The following is an 18,832-nucleotide window of genomic DNA, read 5'->3' as shown; positions in this document are numbered from 1 at the left end:
ATCAGATTTCTTAGAACAAGTTTGATCGAAGACCAACCAAGAAAATTCCTGTGATGTTTGATCAAACTGCTCGAGTGGTTAAGTGCGAAATGTTATTTGAACAAAAGTGTGATTACTTTAAGCCCGTGAAGGAAGCTTGTATGAATGTCTCTCGGGTCCGCTTCCTGGAAGAATCAATTTTGTCGACATATGAAAAAGTGCACCTGTGACCTCAGTGTTGTTGTTTTCTTTGCCTTGGTAAGCACTTGACAGTATAGTGGTGGTTTATACAACAAACATAGTCACATGAGCTTTAGTTTGAAGTATAAGTTAGCCGGAGAACATCATATTATAAAATACTTCAGTATAACCCGTCAGCTGACTGAGCAGATAGATAGAAAACACGTTTATTATTTAAAGGAACATAATGAATTTGATTAAAATGTGGCTGCCACGTCTTTTGTTTTGAACATAAAATATATTATTCTCTTGTTAAGTCCAATGTTTGATAATTGTTTTCTCATGTATTTTTGATAGGTTTGGCTTTTTGATTAACATAATAGAAAGTTCTATAAAATGCACTGTTTTGATTATCTCCCTTTATGACCCTGACACCATAATTTCATGTATAATAATGAAAGTAGCGTTTTTCTAACTATTCAATTATGTGTAGTCTTTGTTTGGACAGCAGCATTATATGTTTTCGATATATAATTAAAATACTTATTGAACTTCAATACGAGCTAACCAGTTCATCAGCTGATTGTAAGCGCTATCCTAAGTAATTAGTAATTCTACTTCTTTCAAAGCTTGTATATCTTGTTTTCATAAGGTGGAGTATCACTTCAACTATTATACAAACATATCCTGTCCAAAGAATGCGAGAAAGAAAATAGTAAACCCGATGAAGAAAATTCCAAACCAGATTCTACACCAGCGTTCTAATGTGAACGAAGAAATGTATATCTTCGTTACTTTGAACTTATTTCTGTTATTCCAAACAGAGTATCCTTTCAACCCTCTACTTTCAAGCCGCGCATCCTGAAATAATAAAACATAATAATGTGACTTTTATTGGTAAGTCCTGACTATGATTTTACGTCACTATAAAGCTTGTTTTACATTCTAAGATGGCTCCATTGGAGCGTTGTATATTCTGCGATAAACAACGGTTAACGGACGAACCTGTTACAAAACATGAGTTCAATTATGACATCAAAAAGCCGTATGACGTACGGCTCATTGCCATTCTTATGAATATATTATATCAGTCATTTTATCTTCATGTTTTAATGAGCAGGAAAGATATAAACTAAATGAGACATTTTTGTTGTTTATCCTCAGATTCATCACGGTCCAGTGTTCAAATGCCTGGATATTTAACGTCTCGGACTTACGCACTAACCTGCGCAGCTGATATCTGGACTGTGGTAAATCAATCGATAAACAACGCGAAGGAATCGTTTACTGATATGTTATAGTCTCATGGTGTCATGGTGTCTGTGCGACTGAAGTCATCACAACCTGACACTTGAAAGAAAAATACATAAGCACATACATAATTAAAATTCGCTTTGTAAACCCAAAACAATAAAGACAATACAAAACACATATAATAAATACATACGTGTTTGTGCTCTTTAAATAAAACGAGAAGGTTATAGACAGAAAATGGACACTTTTACGGCTACGTTTTCAGCTGACGTTGACGTTATATCGGTTCGACATGATATCGGCTGAATGTCAACATTAAATTTTATTACAGATATTAGGGGACAGTGCCGATGAAGGTTAAACATAAAAAGTACTACCGGATGGAGGGCGGATATTGAAAGAGCTCTCTCTCCTGTTCTTTTTGCTTCTTTCTCTTTTTCCTTTTCCCTTTCTTCATCGTGTCTCGCTTTAGTCTTTTCTCGTCTCCGTACCACGTGAATAATGACGTAGAGTATAAACGAAGCCCACGTGAAAAACATGCATCCTAACATCCATACATTTCCAGCAATGTTATCCAGGTAATTCGGAAAGGCAACTTCGATAGAAATATACCCAGTCATTACGGTCCACACAATAAGGGTTCCAAGTTTGATTCTTGCCGAAGCTTCATCACGGTGGATCCAGAAGCTGGACCATGCCATGAGTACTGCCATGAAACTTGGTAAGTATAAACGATAGAAGATAGAGGGAAATCGTCTGGTGACAAACAGCTTTACTTCAATGCATGACGTATTCATTCCTGAAATTTTGTATAAATTATTTGTGTACAGAAAAACAATGATGAATATCCAACAGGGAAAGCTACGTTCTAAAATCGCAGCCTCCCGAAAAGTAAACCCAGCGCGCGGACGCGCACATGACCAACAAACACACTCACACAAAGCAATCACACAAGTACAAAACAAACAAATAAAGGAACACAGTGGGACACCGCCTTTGAACGGTCATTGGCAAAACCACAACTGGGGAGCTTAAACCGGTTTATGGTGCACGTTACCTCACTCTTACCCCCACAATGTTCTATAGTCACAGGACAGTGTAAATTAAAGTTATCACCGCCAGTTGAAACACTAACATACACAAAGGTAACAGAAGGCATTTAATGTAAAAGATAATAGGTAAGGGTAGATTTCTCAGAAGCACAGAGTACCACAAACATAGTCTCAGAGCCACGCATTTGCAAAGTAGGCCCACAACCAAACGCAGTAACAGACAAATATTAAGTAATTTTATGCAAAATATAGAAGAAGGGGAGGGGGTAGAAGTGGGGTGGGTGGCGGGGGCGGTTTAAGGGGAAAGTGGAACATGGATGAATATTCAAAAGGGAATGATACGTTCCTCAATTACAGTTACCCTATACAACCGCAAATAGGGGCACCGCCTTGGAACAGTCAGTAATCTATATACAACAGGGCCAAGATGGCCTTAGGTCGCTAACCTGAGAAACACATTATAACAGTGTAAACATGTTTGACCTAGTGATTTCATGGAAACAAATATTGTGACCAATTTTTATTAAATTGGAGCAAAAATCTTGAGTGTAAACAAGTATTGTCTTTGATTTGACCTAGTGACATAGTTTTTGACCCCAGATGACACATATTCGAACTTGACCTAGATTTCATCAAGGCTATCATTCTGACTAAATTTCATAAAGATAAAATTGAAAAATACAGCCTCTATCGCATACACAAGGTTTTATTTTGATTTAAACTAGTGACCTAGTTTTTGACCCAAGATGACCCGTATTCGACCTTAACCTAGATTTCATCAAGGCTATGATTTTGACCAAAATTTATGAATATCCAGTGTAAAATGCAGCGCCTATTGCGAACACAAGGTTTTTCTTTAATTTGGCCGGGTGACCTAGTTTTTAAAACCAAATGACCCACATTCAAACTTGACCTAGATTTCATCCAGACAAACATTCTGATTATAATATGCAGTCCCTATTGCATACACAAGCTTTTTCTTTGATATGACCTAGTGACCTAGCTTTTGATCCAAGATAATCCATATTCGAACTTGCATACACAAGCTAAATGTTGACGGACAGACAGACAGACAGACGACGGCCATCGAACGATTACAGAAACTCGCCTGAACATTGCTCAGGTGAGCTTAAAAGGAAACTGGGGGGTTTAAACGCGTTTAGGGCAAGCCAATCTTGCACTTACTCTATTTTCAACAAGATAGACAACACAATGTAAATAAAATCATTCCCCGCTGAGAAAGGCTCTAACATTAGTGAACAAAATACCAGATCATATTAAGTAAAACATAAGATTATGGTAATCTAAGGTATCATTACACCAATGTACTCAACAAGCGCCAAGAGCCTAACTTTTAAAGACACCACTAAGAAAGCTGCAGGCCAAATTTCACTCCCTCCGTCCGTTTTTATAGGACTAAGGAGAAAAGCAACAAGGTGTCTTACAATTTATTAGTTATCGCACCATCGAAAAGAAAGCGTAGTGGTAAACTGTACAGGGATCAATCACCAAAACAAAAATGCTTTTATATATTTATATAAATGCAATCCTTAAGAACCTAAAACGCATGTACTCAATGCCTTTGCAGTAGACAAAGCAACAAGGGAAACACCCTTAAGGGCCCGACGAAGCAGGTCGGAAGAAAGACATCAAAATAGCTCAGTCCCGGTAGGATTTAAGAACTACCTCTCATAGAGTCCTCCGCCTGTTCCGTCAGACAAAATCACAGAGGAAAGCGTAGTGTTCAATTGTAAAGGGCTGAACTAAGCATGGATGTGCTTGATCGTGATTATGTTTAAAATGACGTTCAAACAATAAACATTCAATTTGGTAAATTATGCCGTTCCTCATTAAGTCATGCGAATAAGACAGCAAATGATTCGTTTGTACGAAATAGCTTGGTGTGCGACTTTGATGAAAAAAATATGTTCAAATGTCACCCCGTGTCTTCCTTGTTGATTCTGTATACATAAATCATTTATACAGTTTTTTTTCATGGAACGGTTCATATATTATATGCGGTATGGTGGATATTTTAGTACTGCTGCTTACCATCAAATGTATCCCAGTGACAAGTATCATTTTCTCCTCTAGTTATTTCTGATTCCGCGTCTATTGCTCCATACTTCAATCGCAATGACTCATCAGCAACCCAGTACAACTTCACCTCATTATCAAAGTAGGAATCTAGATATAAGACGAAAAATATAAAAGTATAATAGCGTAATCTTATCACATGCATCTTGAACTAAACAAAGCCGGTCACCAAAGATGTATGCGTGCATCTAAGTATTAGTCACTTCAGCTCTTTTGAAGGTAAGTGCAAAATACAGAAAGTACGCCAGTTCCAGAAACTGTCCCTGGTTCTTTAACAGCCAAGGTGTAAATCACCCCACAGTATGCACGAGACCTCGATGTGAAGCTGCATTCGAAAGACTAAAATCAATTTTAACAGCATGTGCGGATGATCGACATCGAGGTTTCAGATTTCATAAACAGACGTCTTACCCCTTGAACAGTGCATCTGTCAGAGGTAGATGGTCCGAACCCCGCTTCGGTCACGCTTGTTAAACTTGTATGATGCTAGCGTTGTTCGTTCTTGAACGCACACTCCTTTACCGAGATGCATCACATATTTTTCGCGTTTCATATAATATAAAATCGTATACAATTATCATTGCATTTTTATGCCTAATATCACATTAAAGTGATTGAAATGACAACAGAAGTATATTCTACTTACAGGACATGACTCTTGTTGTGCAGATGAAATCTGTATGTTCAATACCAACAAAGCTGGTCGTGCAAGGAATTGTGGCTCTGAACCTGTTAGCAAAAGTATTGACTTACAAAGTCTAGAGGTCAAAATGTTCATTTAATTATTTGCCTTTTTATAAAGACTATAAAAAATATTCTGCGAAACTCCATGTGTTCTGCAGCGTCAGGAATAAAAGATTAACTGCTATTAAAGAGGATTTATGGCAGAGACAAATATTATTTCAAAAACTACGAACGACTGATGTCAGATTAGCAAGAATGTAAAAGACAATTTCTAAAAACTAGAATAGAAGGAATAACCAATATTAGTGTGATCAACCACAAACATTTTTAATTTAAACAGAGCAACATTGACCTCACGTAGGCAAATTATTTAGCGCCATGCAGACGCCGAGAAAGAGTACTAGTATTTTTGAGTCAATATTTTTATATAAAAGACGTTTCAGAACCGAACTGATATATTAGAGCGATGTTCCCTTGAATCGGATATTGGGTGCGCAGATCATCTCAGTATTCTAAGTTATTCCGCGGTACGTGTTACTGAAGAACACGGTTACGTGTTGACGTCACGTCGTCGCCTTCTATATTATATCGCCATATAGTGCTTCATATTTCATCGACTTCTTTACAAAAAATACATGCATATGTATTAGAATCGAAATAAAATATAACAGGACCATGTTTTAATATATCTAAACATATCGAATCGGTTACAGGCCGCGTCACAGGATTACAATTCACTCGGGCTATGTTCTCGTGAAATTATTCCGCAAGCGTATAACCTCTTTGTTTTATATTAAAACATGATTCTGCCATACATTATTTCTTAAGCAAATTCTACCCCGCGAGACGTTCATAAATGAATGTGACCAAGATAACATTTCAAACATTTTACAGCGAAAGATGACCATCCATTTGAATGTTTCTTTAAAGTCGATTTTTTAAAGTTATGATTAACAGACCAGAGCATATTATTTTTATTTGCCGTTTGTGATTGATGCGTTTGGGTTCAAAGTTTGACAAATGCACATGTAAAACACATTTATTTTCCGCAGAACGCCAAACTGTCTACATTGTTTATTTTAATTATTAGTGTGAATCTTAGTCGTAGGATCAAAAGTAGTAAAAATATTGTTACTATTAAATAAAACCGACAACCACTAAACTATCAGGAAATTGGAAGACAAATTGCTTAAACAAAAATGATGTCTGACAAAACAAAATTTGTCCACCATAAATGTCATTTGTTTGTCCCTTAGTTATGTCTGTTGCAACTGTTATTTTATTTGTCTGTTAGGGTTCATGTATTGAGGACAAAAGGACGACTTTGCACAGTTTAATGGAGAAAAAAGACCAAGAAGCCCCTCCAAGAATTATGCAATGCACAGGCGGGTAGCTGGGTAGAATATCCTACAATACGAAAGGCATGTTAATTCAGTTCACAACATTTTGCGTGGAGAAGACGATATATAAACCTTCATTGAAAGTCTACACGAAACATTGACGTTACCTTTTATTCTTACCGACGTGTCCATTAGCTATAATTCTTATATTCATTTTCTCAGCATCGTTATTCAATGTCCATTCTGGTTCAAGATAAAGGTCTGGCTTCCATATTTTCTCATGAAGAGCATATATCAACGTTTCGTTCATTCTTGCCGGTGTTCCCGAAGTAGCGTTGTATTTCAGACGTTCATCCTCCCATATTGATTGAATATGAACAATGACGTCGATACTCTGCGGACAGACAGAAGAAATACCGAATAGTTTCCTTTAAAGTTACCGTTCTACCAGTTTCTTAAATGTTCTATATTTAACAAAGTCAATGTTGTGGTAATTGGTTCTGAAAATGTCATGACATACAATTTCAATATCGCATCTGGTTTCAGTTTTTTCTTGAAAACTGCCCAAAGTCATGTATGTGATAAATTAATGTATATACATTGTATATATGAAACATTCTCTGACAAAACTGTTTTACAAAGCATTTAAGCTTTTGAGAAAATCTATTAATTCTTCTATTAGAAGAATATAATTCTTAATTTCCTGACATTTTATTTCCAAAAGAATAAAAAGCCATCCAACTAATGTATCATAAACAATTACTTAAAAGCAGTGTTACTGGAGTAGCGGTTAAGCCTATTTGCAAGACCCAAGTTTGGCTTATAAGGTGTTGTCTTCAAAATCCGTGAGTTGTATTTTCATACAATAATACATTGTTTTGACTTCACTTTTGTTGTAAATGCCGACTAACGGTGGTTTAATATTGCCTAATGGCCATGGTTGACTTTTTGCTGGGTTTAACGTTGCAACGGTTACAGGTCATATGGCGAATGTCGAGCTTCTGTGGTGGAGGAAGATTCCATGTGCCCCTCCTTGCATTATTTCATCATGGGCGGACACCATCGACCTTCCGTAAGCCAGCTGGATGGCTTTCTCACATGAAGAATTCAACGCCTAGAGTGAGGCTCGAACCCACATCATTTAAGCGCAAGAAATTTGAAGTCAGTGGCCTTAAACACTCGGCCATGGAGGCCCTTGACCATTGTTAAATCATCAAAATCCATTTATTACTGCCAGCATATTGAAGGTTGGCCCTGGTTAAATTTTCACGATCCATCATTACCTGCATATTTCCGATTTGTCGTGGTTGAATTATCAAGATATATATTTTTTTATTTCACTGCCATTATACTGTACTGCAAACTGATCGCACTTGATTTTGGATTTTTATATATCGTGTATCTCTAACTGCAGAGTGATGTCATTTATTATTTACAATTTCTTACGAAGTTTATTTAGTAAATTTGTATGTCAATTCTTTTACTGCGTTACTTTTATCACCTGACTTACACTATAACACATACCCGCTGGCGGAGAATATAAAATGAAGTGGTAGGTGCGGATTGAAATATCTGGCTCGAGGGTAACTGTTTTGGCGGTTATGAGGCGCTTCGAGTTTCCACAGCAACAGTTACCTAAGATCCAGAAATTTCAAACCATACCTTCTGCCGGTGACAGAATCTATTCTCTTTCATACTGTATTCTTCAAATATTAAAATAAATAAATTAAAATAAATGCTATCTTTTAAAGCACTTTTTATAGCAGCGTATAAAATTACAGCACGAGAGTCATCCTTGGGTGTGTGACGAGAGACAAAACACGGGAAAATCCTGCCCGGCATGCAAGAAAAAACAGGTCCAGTTCTTAATCAACAATCTGACCAGATAATTCAAAAGTACATCGTCCCACTTATATATAACGTGATAAGGCAACAGAAATACAAACCTCTCGTTGTAATGGCTGTAAGTCGGTAAATACCGCCCGAACGCCTACATTCACAGCACCGTCTGTTAAATAAAGAATTTTAGTTATTTTTAATATCAGAACAGAATAAAGGGCATCTTTACAAAAAGTAGAAATGGATTGTTTTATCTTTGAAGAGAACTATATCTACTGATTGTTTAGACTTTTACCAAAAGATCACTCGCAAATATGCAAATATTATTTTGATCAATTGCTTGATCTCATTTGAGATTATACCCGCTGGTTGTTTGATATTCTTATAAAAATTGTATTGGCGTTATACTATATTGTGAATACTTTTATTTGTCTTTACATGTAAAATTTTATTAAAAAATAGTCAGCTTATCTTCAGGAAATGGCACAAAATAATGTCTTACTTTAAATGACGAAAACAATGCAGATATTATTGGAAAAGTGGGTTAGCTGTTTTGATCGTCATCGGTATTTGATACGATATCCTGCTGAGTTCGTTGTACGTGGCCCTAAGCCAGTTTAGGTGGATACACGACAATGGCGATACGACGTTAAAACAATACGACACAACATAAAGACAAGCTTGGCGACGCACGGTAATATGATACGACAATTGGACAATATGACAGGCATGAAAATGCGACGCGACATTATGAAATACAACACGACATTAATTAAGACAGTGCCAGAAGAAGCACGACAATGCGACACGACAATAGGAAAATGCAAAACAAAAATGCGACATAACGATGCTAAGCTCGAAATTAAGAAAATGCAACAATGCGACGCGACATCACGACAGTAATGTCGTTTTATCGAGTCGTGATATCGTGTTGTCGTTTCGGAAACATTGTACGTCGTGTCGTATTGTAGTGCAACACGTCGCACCTTCGCAATGTCGTGTCGCACTGTCATGCACACTAACTTGGCTATCTCCGCAAGCATTTCCACAGGCCATCACCAGACATCATTAGACAAATGTGAACATTTTGATAAATGTTTACAGTTTTTACCAGAGCAGGCAGAACTGTGAGCATGATTACTGAAACACTTATGGGCGTATTTGATCCAAGTCAATTAGAATTTTCTCTTCGGCAATTAAGATAGTATCATATATCTTACGTTACAGCTAATAAAGAATACGCGACACAACGATTATTTTATTCTAGTCTTACGAAGCAAAGAGTTAGTTCAATGACAGGTGACTATATTTGTATAGTATAAATAAGTTACCGGGGTCGGAAGAGTGAGGTCTTCTGGCATATTTACTCAATGTAGCCTGTAACAAAGTTGTCTCTAGTTCTTGAAAACTGAAATTACAGAAAATAGCGCAAAACTATGTCAGATGTAACATAGGTTGAATATAAAGTTTTTGTTTTTTTTATAAAATCACCAATATACCAGAATTATCTGTAGTTCATAAAGGCGAGCAAAACAAAAACATTGAAAAGTACACATAAAAAAACAACAAAAACTACCATTGGTATGTCCGCCATGACAAAGATGTGTGACAACGGTATACTCGTCATTACACACCAGCATTTTCGTCATTACCAACGTGATGTGTGACAACGGTGTATATAACATTACAAGCGTGATATGTGATACCGGTATATACGTCATTACGAACGTAATGTGTGACAACGGTGTATTCGTCACTAAAAAAGTGTTGTGTGACGCCGGTATATTCGTCATTACAAACGTAATGTGCGACAACAGTGTATTCGTCATTACAAACGTGTTGTGTGACACTGGTATATTCGTCATTACAAACGTGTTGTGTGACACCGATATGTTCGTCATTACAAACGTGATGTTTGACACCGGTATGTTCGTCATTACAAACGTGATGTATGACATTGGTGTGCTTGTTATTACAAACGCGATGTGTGACACCAGCATGTTCTGTATTGCAAACGTGTTTCGTAAAGTTTGTTACTTTTAGGACATTATAGTATGCGTTTGCCTTTTCCTGAAATGTTTGACTGCTCTTTAGTAACGACATACATACCAATTTATAGTACTGTCATCATCATCGTCGTCATTATCATCACCAAATGATGGTTGTTCAGCTGGTTCGTAAAACACTGGCTTCAATAATGATATCGAAATTCGGTGCTTTCTTTTAAGAGTTTTCTGGACCTTCAAGGAAGGTTACCAGAAACACAGGTTGGGACTATTGGCTACTGATTCGTTCAAGTTTTGATTATTTGAGTTTTCACAAATAATGCGCTACTGCCGCTGTATCAGAAATAATTAAATTATATGTAATTTTAAAACTTCAATGAATTTCAGACACGCTTAGAAACATACACAGTATTAATCTTGAAGTGTTATTCTTCTTTTCAGAAATGGAAGAAAGCAATACATGTATTGTACAACTTGCAACTTGCGAATACATAGACATTATTTGATGCCAGTTCAGTCATTGAAGGTTAGGTCTAAAAGAAAGCTGTAAAATATATATTTTTACATAATTATGAACCTTTAATCAGTGAGACTTAAAAGACAAATACATTAACGTCTTTTTACGCGTGTCAATAAATTTTTTAAATATGTTAAAATTATTTTGAAGATTTAAAAACATTAACTACGGACACGAAGAATAGCTGATATAACTAATCTGATACAAAATTGACGTAATTAGTATACTTTAAGTTCACATAGAAAATCGAAAAAACTTACCTTGCAAATCCTGCTGCTGCAAACTTATAATGGAAAAGATCAAATCCTATAACAATTACTGTTATAAATTTGTTCATTTTTCTCGCATAAGTCCTCGTTACAAAATGGTGAAAAACGTTTACAACCACAAAACTTCAAACATGTACTTATTTCACGATTTTGTTCGACTTGCGTGAATTAACAAAGCATGCAAGCATAAATGTCATCTTTGGACTGCTCAAAATCAATAAACAGGCTACATAAAAACTGTACAGATATATTGTCATACTATTGTTTTTGTTTAAAAAAAAACACGTATTTTATTTGTTTTTTATATTTTCAATGAGACTTATGACCTTCAAAATTTCAAATGCAGAACAAACAAGAGTGCATCTTATGGTAATTTAAAATAATGTTATACAGTGGTAGTTTACCTCGGTTTAAAAAACAAGGTCAAAAAGGTACAGTTTAAAAATAGTTTTAATGGACTGCTAAGGTTGTAAGTTGATATTTTCAAAAATAATTTTCGAATGAAATAGTTGTCAAAGTGAATCTCTCTCTCTCTCTCTCTCTCTCTCCCCCCCCCCCCCCCCCCCCCCCCCCTCACTACCCCTTTCCACCCTCCTCTCTATCTCTCTCTCTCTTTCTCTCTGAGGAGTTCTGTCATTCCGAATTGGCGGGATGAAATAATTAGATTCCAATACGAGAAATCGACATATCTAATGTGAAATAACGGCATATAAATGTAACCAAGTAGAAAGATTTAATTAAAAAACCTTCGTATCGGTGGATAAGATGATGCCATTGTGACACCCTTTGTTTATCATGTGGTCGTATTAATTTTGGGCCGGGCACGATACAACGTAAGTCACGTGTCTACGATAACACGTGACAGCATCTCAATGATATTATAACTCAATCATTATGTGTAATAAGGTATTGATTTTGGGTTTCGTGTGTGAAAACAGATTATTTTGAATTAAGGTAGCTATATAAGCTTTTATTGGCAGCTAAGAAAATGGAACAAGAATTATAAACTCTACCAAATATTACAATTTCTCAACTGCAACATAACAACATATGACAGCGTCTCACAAACAGACACGTTACAAAACCAAAATATGGTATATAATTGTTTTTAGCTTTTCGGGCTTTAAAACTGAACCAATCAATCACTTCTGTGCTCTGTAATTTGAGTCGTAAAATGCGAACTCCTAAACCAAGTGAGCTTTTGATTTCTGAAAGGGTATGTGTGTACTTTAAAATAAACAACATTTGGATTGAATTTGACATTTTATGCCTGAACGTTGATTTTTTTTTCAGGCCCACCAAAGCCATGTTCGGGCAACTGGGAGCCATTGTAAAACGGGAAGTGTCGATGCTTCCCAGCATTTGCTTGAGTTAGTGGACTAAACACAAAGATTTTATATTCCAAAAGTTATACATATATTACATCTCTTTCTCACTTCTCAAGAACATACAAATGGCTAAGAACAGTTCAAAATGAGGTTGAAATATTTATATATGATTATGTATTATTCTATGTATTATATATAACATTATCGTAAGAAAGTCTCTACATAAAAGTGCTAGTAAGGTGTGACAATTAAGATCCCTTAAAGACTGAGTATTATTTCGGTAAGAAACGGCATGGAATTTAAGCTAACCAGGTATGAACGTAATAAGTTTTGAAGCTCTATTTATTCATTCAGAGAGAGAAATGACACCCTAAAACAGTAATTTTCTTCAAAGATTTTTACCATGTGAAACCGCATTATAACTTTGATTATTTCTACTGTTTTAACGCGATAGCCGAAGAATAAATTAGAAAATGATACATTTCCAGGTAATATGTACTACTTTCCTTCAATATTTATATATTCATACTACCGTGCGGTGTTTTTGAATCGCCTGATATGAAGGAATTTAATGACCATCTCGTCCCGAATTTCAATCTTACCTACTAGTAGTTTTTCGAAAATTAGTCATTTAAAAACCCAAACTGTTATGATATGTTATGCTTGTTTCACATGTCGATTTCTGTTGAACTTTAACAGATAAATCCATCAAAAGCGGTAAATGCTTAAGCATTATCCACAATACAGACATACAGTCAGACATACGTAAAGGTAGATCCCAAATGAAAGTAAATCTAAGCCAAACTGCTTTACTGTTAATGCAAAATTGGTGATTAAAAGTCTTTTGGATGATTTTAGTAGATTTGTGTAAATATTAACCGCGAAAAAGGCGTCACGTGATTTCAGTTAAGAAGGGAAGACATGTTTTATAAGAGAAGTGATTTTATAGTAAATTATGAGAAATAGTAAGGGTTCACAGCTAACCTGTCACAACCATCACTGGAGAGAGCAGAGAATTACAAGAGACATTGTTGTGTTGTGTGTGAGTGAAAGCCATTCATTTCCATAAATTGGATGGAATTATCATTCTATCACGGTCAACGTTAGATGATAAGGAAAACGTCTGAGAAATGCACTGTAGAGAACTGTATGTGCATATGTGGACTTTGTGGTGTTATGGACATATTAGAAAGTTTGGGTTTTCTTGATTATAACAGGAACTCTGAATTAACTATAAGTTGTGGTGTAAGAATACTGGAAAGAATTATTAATATTATTGGAGCATAATAAACTAATATTAAAAACAGAACCCACCGCTTGACTTACTTCTAAATTTATTTATTACTGGGTAAGCCAGAAGGATACAAATGGCGCCCAACGAGGGACCTCTGCATTAGGAGAGTACTCATTTGACATTCAGTACAGACCCGGTATGAAAAATGCAGATGCAGATGGAATGAGCAGATACCCACATGAGAAAGTACAGGATGAAAGTAATGATGACAGGATTCAGATTGATGACAAAACAGTAAAAGCAATCTGCAATACTATAGATATACCATATATTGAGACACTACCAATAGCAAATATCAACATAATTGAGGCAACAGAGGAACCAGGACAGATTTTGGCACAAAAAGAAATGAGAGAAATAAGACAAGCACAAAGACAGGATAGACTTATAGAAAGATGGAGGAGAGCAGTTATTGATCAGACCATACCAAACATATACATGACAAAAGAGGACTTGACAATGAGAAAACAGTACAAGCATTTAAAGATGAAAAGAGGGATTTTATTTAGGACCATCATAGAGGATGGAAACGAGATAGAGCAACTTGTCTTACCGGAGTGTTATAGAAAAGAGGTACTTAAAGGACTTCATAATGATGTAGGCCATCCAGGACAAGAACGTACAATGAGACTAATGAGAGATAGGTACTACTGGCCGGGAATGGCAAATAATGTTGCACAGTGGGTAAGCAGCTGTGACCGCTGCATTAGACGAAAAACACCAACAGAAAGAGCACCATTAGTCAACATCAACAGTACATACCCTTTGGAATTAGTATGCTTTGACTATCTCACATTGGAACCAAGCAAAGGTGGAATAGGAAACATTCTTGTCATTACAGACCATTATACAAAGTTTGCACAGGCCATTCCAACTAAGAACCAAACAGCGAAAACAACAGCTGATGCTTTTTACAATAACTTTGTCATACACTACGGAATTCCAACTCGTTTACACTCTGACCAAGGCGCAAACTTTGAAAGTGAAATTATCAAAGAACTTTGTAACATCACCAACATGAAGAAAAGTCACACCACACCATATCATCCGCAAGGAAACTCTGGACCAGAGCGTTTTAACAGAACCTTACTTGATATGCTTGGAACATTGGAGACAGAACAGAAAAATGATTGGAAAAAATATGTAAATTCTTTGGTTTATGCATATAATTGCATTCCACATGAGGCTACCAAGATATCACCATATGAGCTCATGCTTGGACGCAAACCAAAGTTACCCATCGATGCTACATTTGAAAAGGCCAAAGAAGACAGTACGCGAAAACCTACTCAGGAATATGTAAATGATCTGAAGGAAAGAATGGAGAAAACAAGAAAGATTGTCGAATCACATATAGATAAGGCAAAGTCTAAACAGAAGAAGTATTATGACAGAAAAGCAAAAGCTGCACAAATATGTAAAGGAGACAAGGTTTTAGTAAAGAAACTAGCATTTGAAGGCAAACACAAAATTCAGGATAAATTTGAAGAAGGTGAATACTTAGTTATTGATCAACCAAGACCTGATATCCCTGCCTTTAAAGTAAAATCGACAAAAGATGACAGAGAAAAGACTTTACACTGTAATCATTTAATTCTGGTACACAGTCAGGATACTGAAGAAGAAGATAGTGGAGATAAGGTTACAGAGGACACTGTAGAAATAGTAAAAGACCCATCTGAGGAGAAACTGAGAGATGAAAATAAGGAAAGCGACGTCGCAAGACTTGAAGAGTCTGAAAGTGATGAGGAGTATGAATTTATACCAAGTATAAGTCGGTATGGGGACGCCCATAATCCCAACACTGGAGGACAATCCGAAGAAAGTGTTACAGAAACTGGCTTCAAAGAAGTTGCAGTGGATACAGTTATGGAAGAAGGAGATGGAACATATGGTAATGATGAAAGTGTTTTACATAGTCATCAAGATGAAGGATTAGTAGAGGAAGGACAAGGTGTCCAGGGATATCAGGCAGAAGAACAGAGTGATACAGAACATACTGATAGTCAAATGTTAGAACCAGAACCATCTAAAGAAGAAGAAATAGAAGTCACACAGAAGAATGATAATACAGAAGCAAAGATAATTCATCAAACAGAAGAAACAGACAACACAACAGAAGTAAAGGATATAGAAAAAGCCCCAACCATGAAAACACCTACTGTACCAAGACGACCAACTAGAGAAAGGAAACTTCCAAAACATTTTGAAGACTTTCACATGTACAGGATGGTGGCAAGGCCAGTAGACACAAAACTACAAGCTCTGGATGCTCTGATGAAGTCAGGTGCCTTAACCGAGATGGACAGTGACACAGCACATAAACTAATTGTATCACTGATGAAGTAATCTGTTGTGTTTATTATGTGCTTCATGTGCCACTTATGTATTATATGTGTTTCATGTGTCACTTGTGTAAGTAAACATGATATGAGAAATAATTATGAAACAATTAAAAGAACTGTGTGGTCACAGTTTACTTATGCAGGGGGGGGGGGACAGTATACCGGTAAATTAAATTTTGATCACAAATTTTAAATATTGATATGTGTATTAAATATATATTTATATTATTATTCAAGTATGGCTTATATTACTAAAATTATAAGAGCTATAACTCCTGATATTTAAGTGGTTATAATGTATATGTGTTAACATTCATATGTTAACAGTAGAATGCCATATATAATATTATATGAAAGTTATTTGCAAGTTTGTAAATATGTGAAGAGATATGGAGGTAATTTTGGAGATAGTATGGTGTAAATATTTACTGACTGATTTAGACTGGTAATGACGGGACGTCATTTCAGAAGGTGGGGGAGTGTGTAGCCGGATTGAATTTTGGTGATTAAAAGTCTTTTGGATGATTTTAGTAGATTTGTGTAAATATTAACCGCGAAAAAGGCGTCACGTGATTTCAGTTAAGAAGGGAAAACATGTTTTATAAGAGAAGTGATTTTATAGTAAATTATGAGAAATAGTAAGGGTTCACAGCTAACCTGTCACAACCATCACTGGAGAGAGCAGAGAATTACAAGAGACATTGTTGTGTTGTGTGTGAGTGAAAGCCATTCATTTCCATAAATTGGATGGAATTATCATTCTATCACGGTCAACGTTAGATAAGGAAAACGTCTGAGAAATGCACTGTAGAGACCTGTATGTGCATATGTGGACTTTGTGGTGTTATGGACATATTAGAAAGTTTGGGTTTTCTTGATTATAACAGGAACTCTGAATTAACTATAAGTTGTGGTGTAAGAATACTGGAAAGAATTATTAATATTACTGGAGCATAATAAACTAATATTAAAAACAGAACCCACCGCTTGACTTACTTCTAAATTTATTTATTACTGGGTAAGCCAGAAGGAGTCAAAATCAAAGTTCAAAGTTCATCACGATATATCAGCACATAATCAACTTTTATCGTACGACTGCATTAGCGTAGTCTGGCTACCGACTAGATAATTTTTTCTTTTTTTAAAGAAAAAATTATTCTTTTATATATTCTGACTTCATCAGTCTTGGCTCTGTTATCTAACGTATGTTTTGAGAAGAAAAGGGACATAATTATACAAAATCTGAATAGCCTCAGGAGTTATCTCCAGTGAACAAAACATAGGGTCTGAACACAGACTAGCATTAGCACTTCTCTTCAGCAAATACAGTTTAATCTAGACAGAACTACTTAATGGCTATAAGTTAGCTTACTCCAGAAATTAATATAAAAACATTTATCTGATCAATTAAACTAGAAACAATAATACACGGTATGACTTTAAGGGTAATTGCGTACATTTTATGTAAGACTGAAAATTGTTGATAATTTCGTTTCGTTAGTTTCATAATATGAGCCGCGCCATGAGAAAACCAACATTGTGGCTTTGCGACCAGCATGGATCCAGACCAGCCTACGCATCCGCGCAGTCTGGTCAGGATCCATGCTGTTCGCTAACAGTTTCTTTAATTGCAATAGGCTTTGAAAGCGAACAGTATGGATCCTGACCAGTCTGCATGGATGCGTAGGCTGGTCTGGATCCATGCTGGTCGCAAAGCCACAATGTTGGATTTCTCATGGCACGGTTCATATATTGCTTTGCCGATAAAGATAAATTAACGCTCTCGCGTTGTGTGAAATATTTCAATTGTTCGTGTCCCCCAAAGAAGCTTTGGTTTCCCAAGTTTATTTAACAAGCTGCGCATTCAACTATTCGACAATTTCTAAGTCATACAAGGCCCAAACTTGGTAATAAAATCTGTAAAATGATCATTTGGAAGCATAGAATGCAACCAAGCAAAATAATAGCAGACAGGGTCTGTTCATGAGAGGTAATGAAATATGCAACACATCTCACGCCCCCTAGCACCGGCATAAGCGGAACTCTATGATACATCTTTTAAATAGATTCCATGATCCCAAAAGGACCAGATAATATAACAACACTGAATCCAATTACGGGGAGACTTTTTACAGCCGCCTCACGGCACTTCAAGATTGCTGTTGTGATAGTTAATAAAATCTGTAAAAAAAGATCGTTTGTAAACATAGAATGCAAACCGGCAGAATAATAGTACACTCGGTTTGATTGAGTCTGTTCATGACAGGTAATGAAGTGTGCAACACCTCTCACGCTACCGGAAGACGTTTTATAGCCGCAACACGGCACTTAATGATTGCTGTTGTGATAGTTAATAAAATCTGTAAAAAGACTTATGTATCTGATATTTTTATGATTTTTTGACACTTCATGACAAATTGAAATTTTGTTATTGCAATGGAAATTCGTCAATCAAATATTCAAGTCAAAATAAGAGCCATAATTTGAACTGCTTTCAACATTGAGTTCTCTAACTTAGTTATGAATGGTCTCTGGATGAGAACGATGTCCTGTGTGAAGTTTCATCGCAATATATGTATTTGTTGCTGACACACAGCTTGACAGTTTCACGCAAAACTTCATCCAACCTTTTAAGTTGAAAACAGGTC

At 36.1% G+C, this 18,832-nt stretch overlaps 1 protein-coding gene across 1 annotated transcript; it reads right to left on the bottom strand.

The window, feature by feature from the left end:
• Positions 1-11: 11 nt before the first annotated feature.
• On the bottom strand, positions 12-11,421 carry LOC123558657 (glycine receptor subunit alpha-2-like). The gene is made up of 8 exons (XM_053544910.1): positions 11,209-11,421; positions 9,757-9,833; positions 8,533-8,594; positions 6,754-6,980; positions 5,209-5,291; positions 4,518-4,652; positions 1,791-2,212; positions 12-1,020 (listed from the first exon to the last, which is right to left on the bottom strand). The coding sequence occupies exons 1-8, from the start codon at positions 11,283-11,285 to the stop codon at positions 832-834; spliced, it is 1,272 nt and encodes a 423-aa protein (XP_053400885.1). The 5' UTR covers positions 11,286-11,421; the 3' UTR covers positions 12-831.
• Positions 11,422-18,832: the final 7,411 nt, after the last annotated feature.

Source organism: Mercenaria mercenaria, chromosome 5 (genome assembly GCF_021730395.1).
Source record: "Mercenaria mercenaria strain notata chromosome 5, MADL_Memer_1, whole genome shotgun sequence".
NCBI lineage: Eukaryota > Metazoa > Mollusca > Bivalvia > Venerida > Veneridae > Mercenaria > Mercenaria mercenaria.
This window is presented reverse-complemented; position numbering and strand designations above follow the sequence as displayed.

What these genes read in the sequence shown, in the direction of transcription:
- LOC123558657 (XM_053544910.1), bottom strand. Translation starts at nt 11,285, where the DNA reads ATGAACAAATTTATAACAGTAATTGTTATAGGATTTGATCTTTTCCAT. An exon ending in TACAGCCATTACAACGAGAG is followed by an intron (nt 6,981 to 8,532) that starts GTTTGTATTTCT and finishes GTCTGTCCGCAG; the next exon opens with AGTATCGACGTCATTGTTCA. An exon ending in CAATATCCGCCCTCCATCCG is followed by an intron (nt 1,021 to 1,790) that starts GTAGTACTTTTT and finishes TTATTATTTCAG; the next exon opens with GATGCGCGGCTTGAAAGTAG.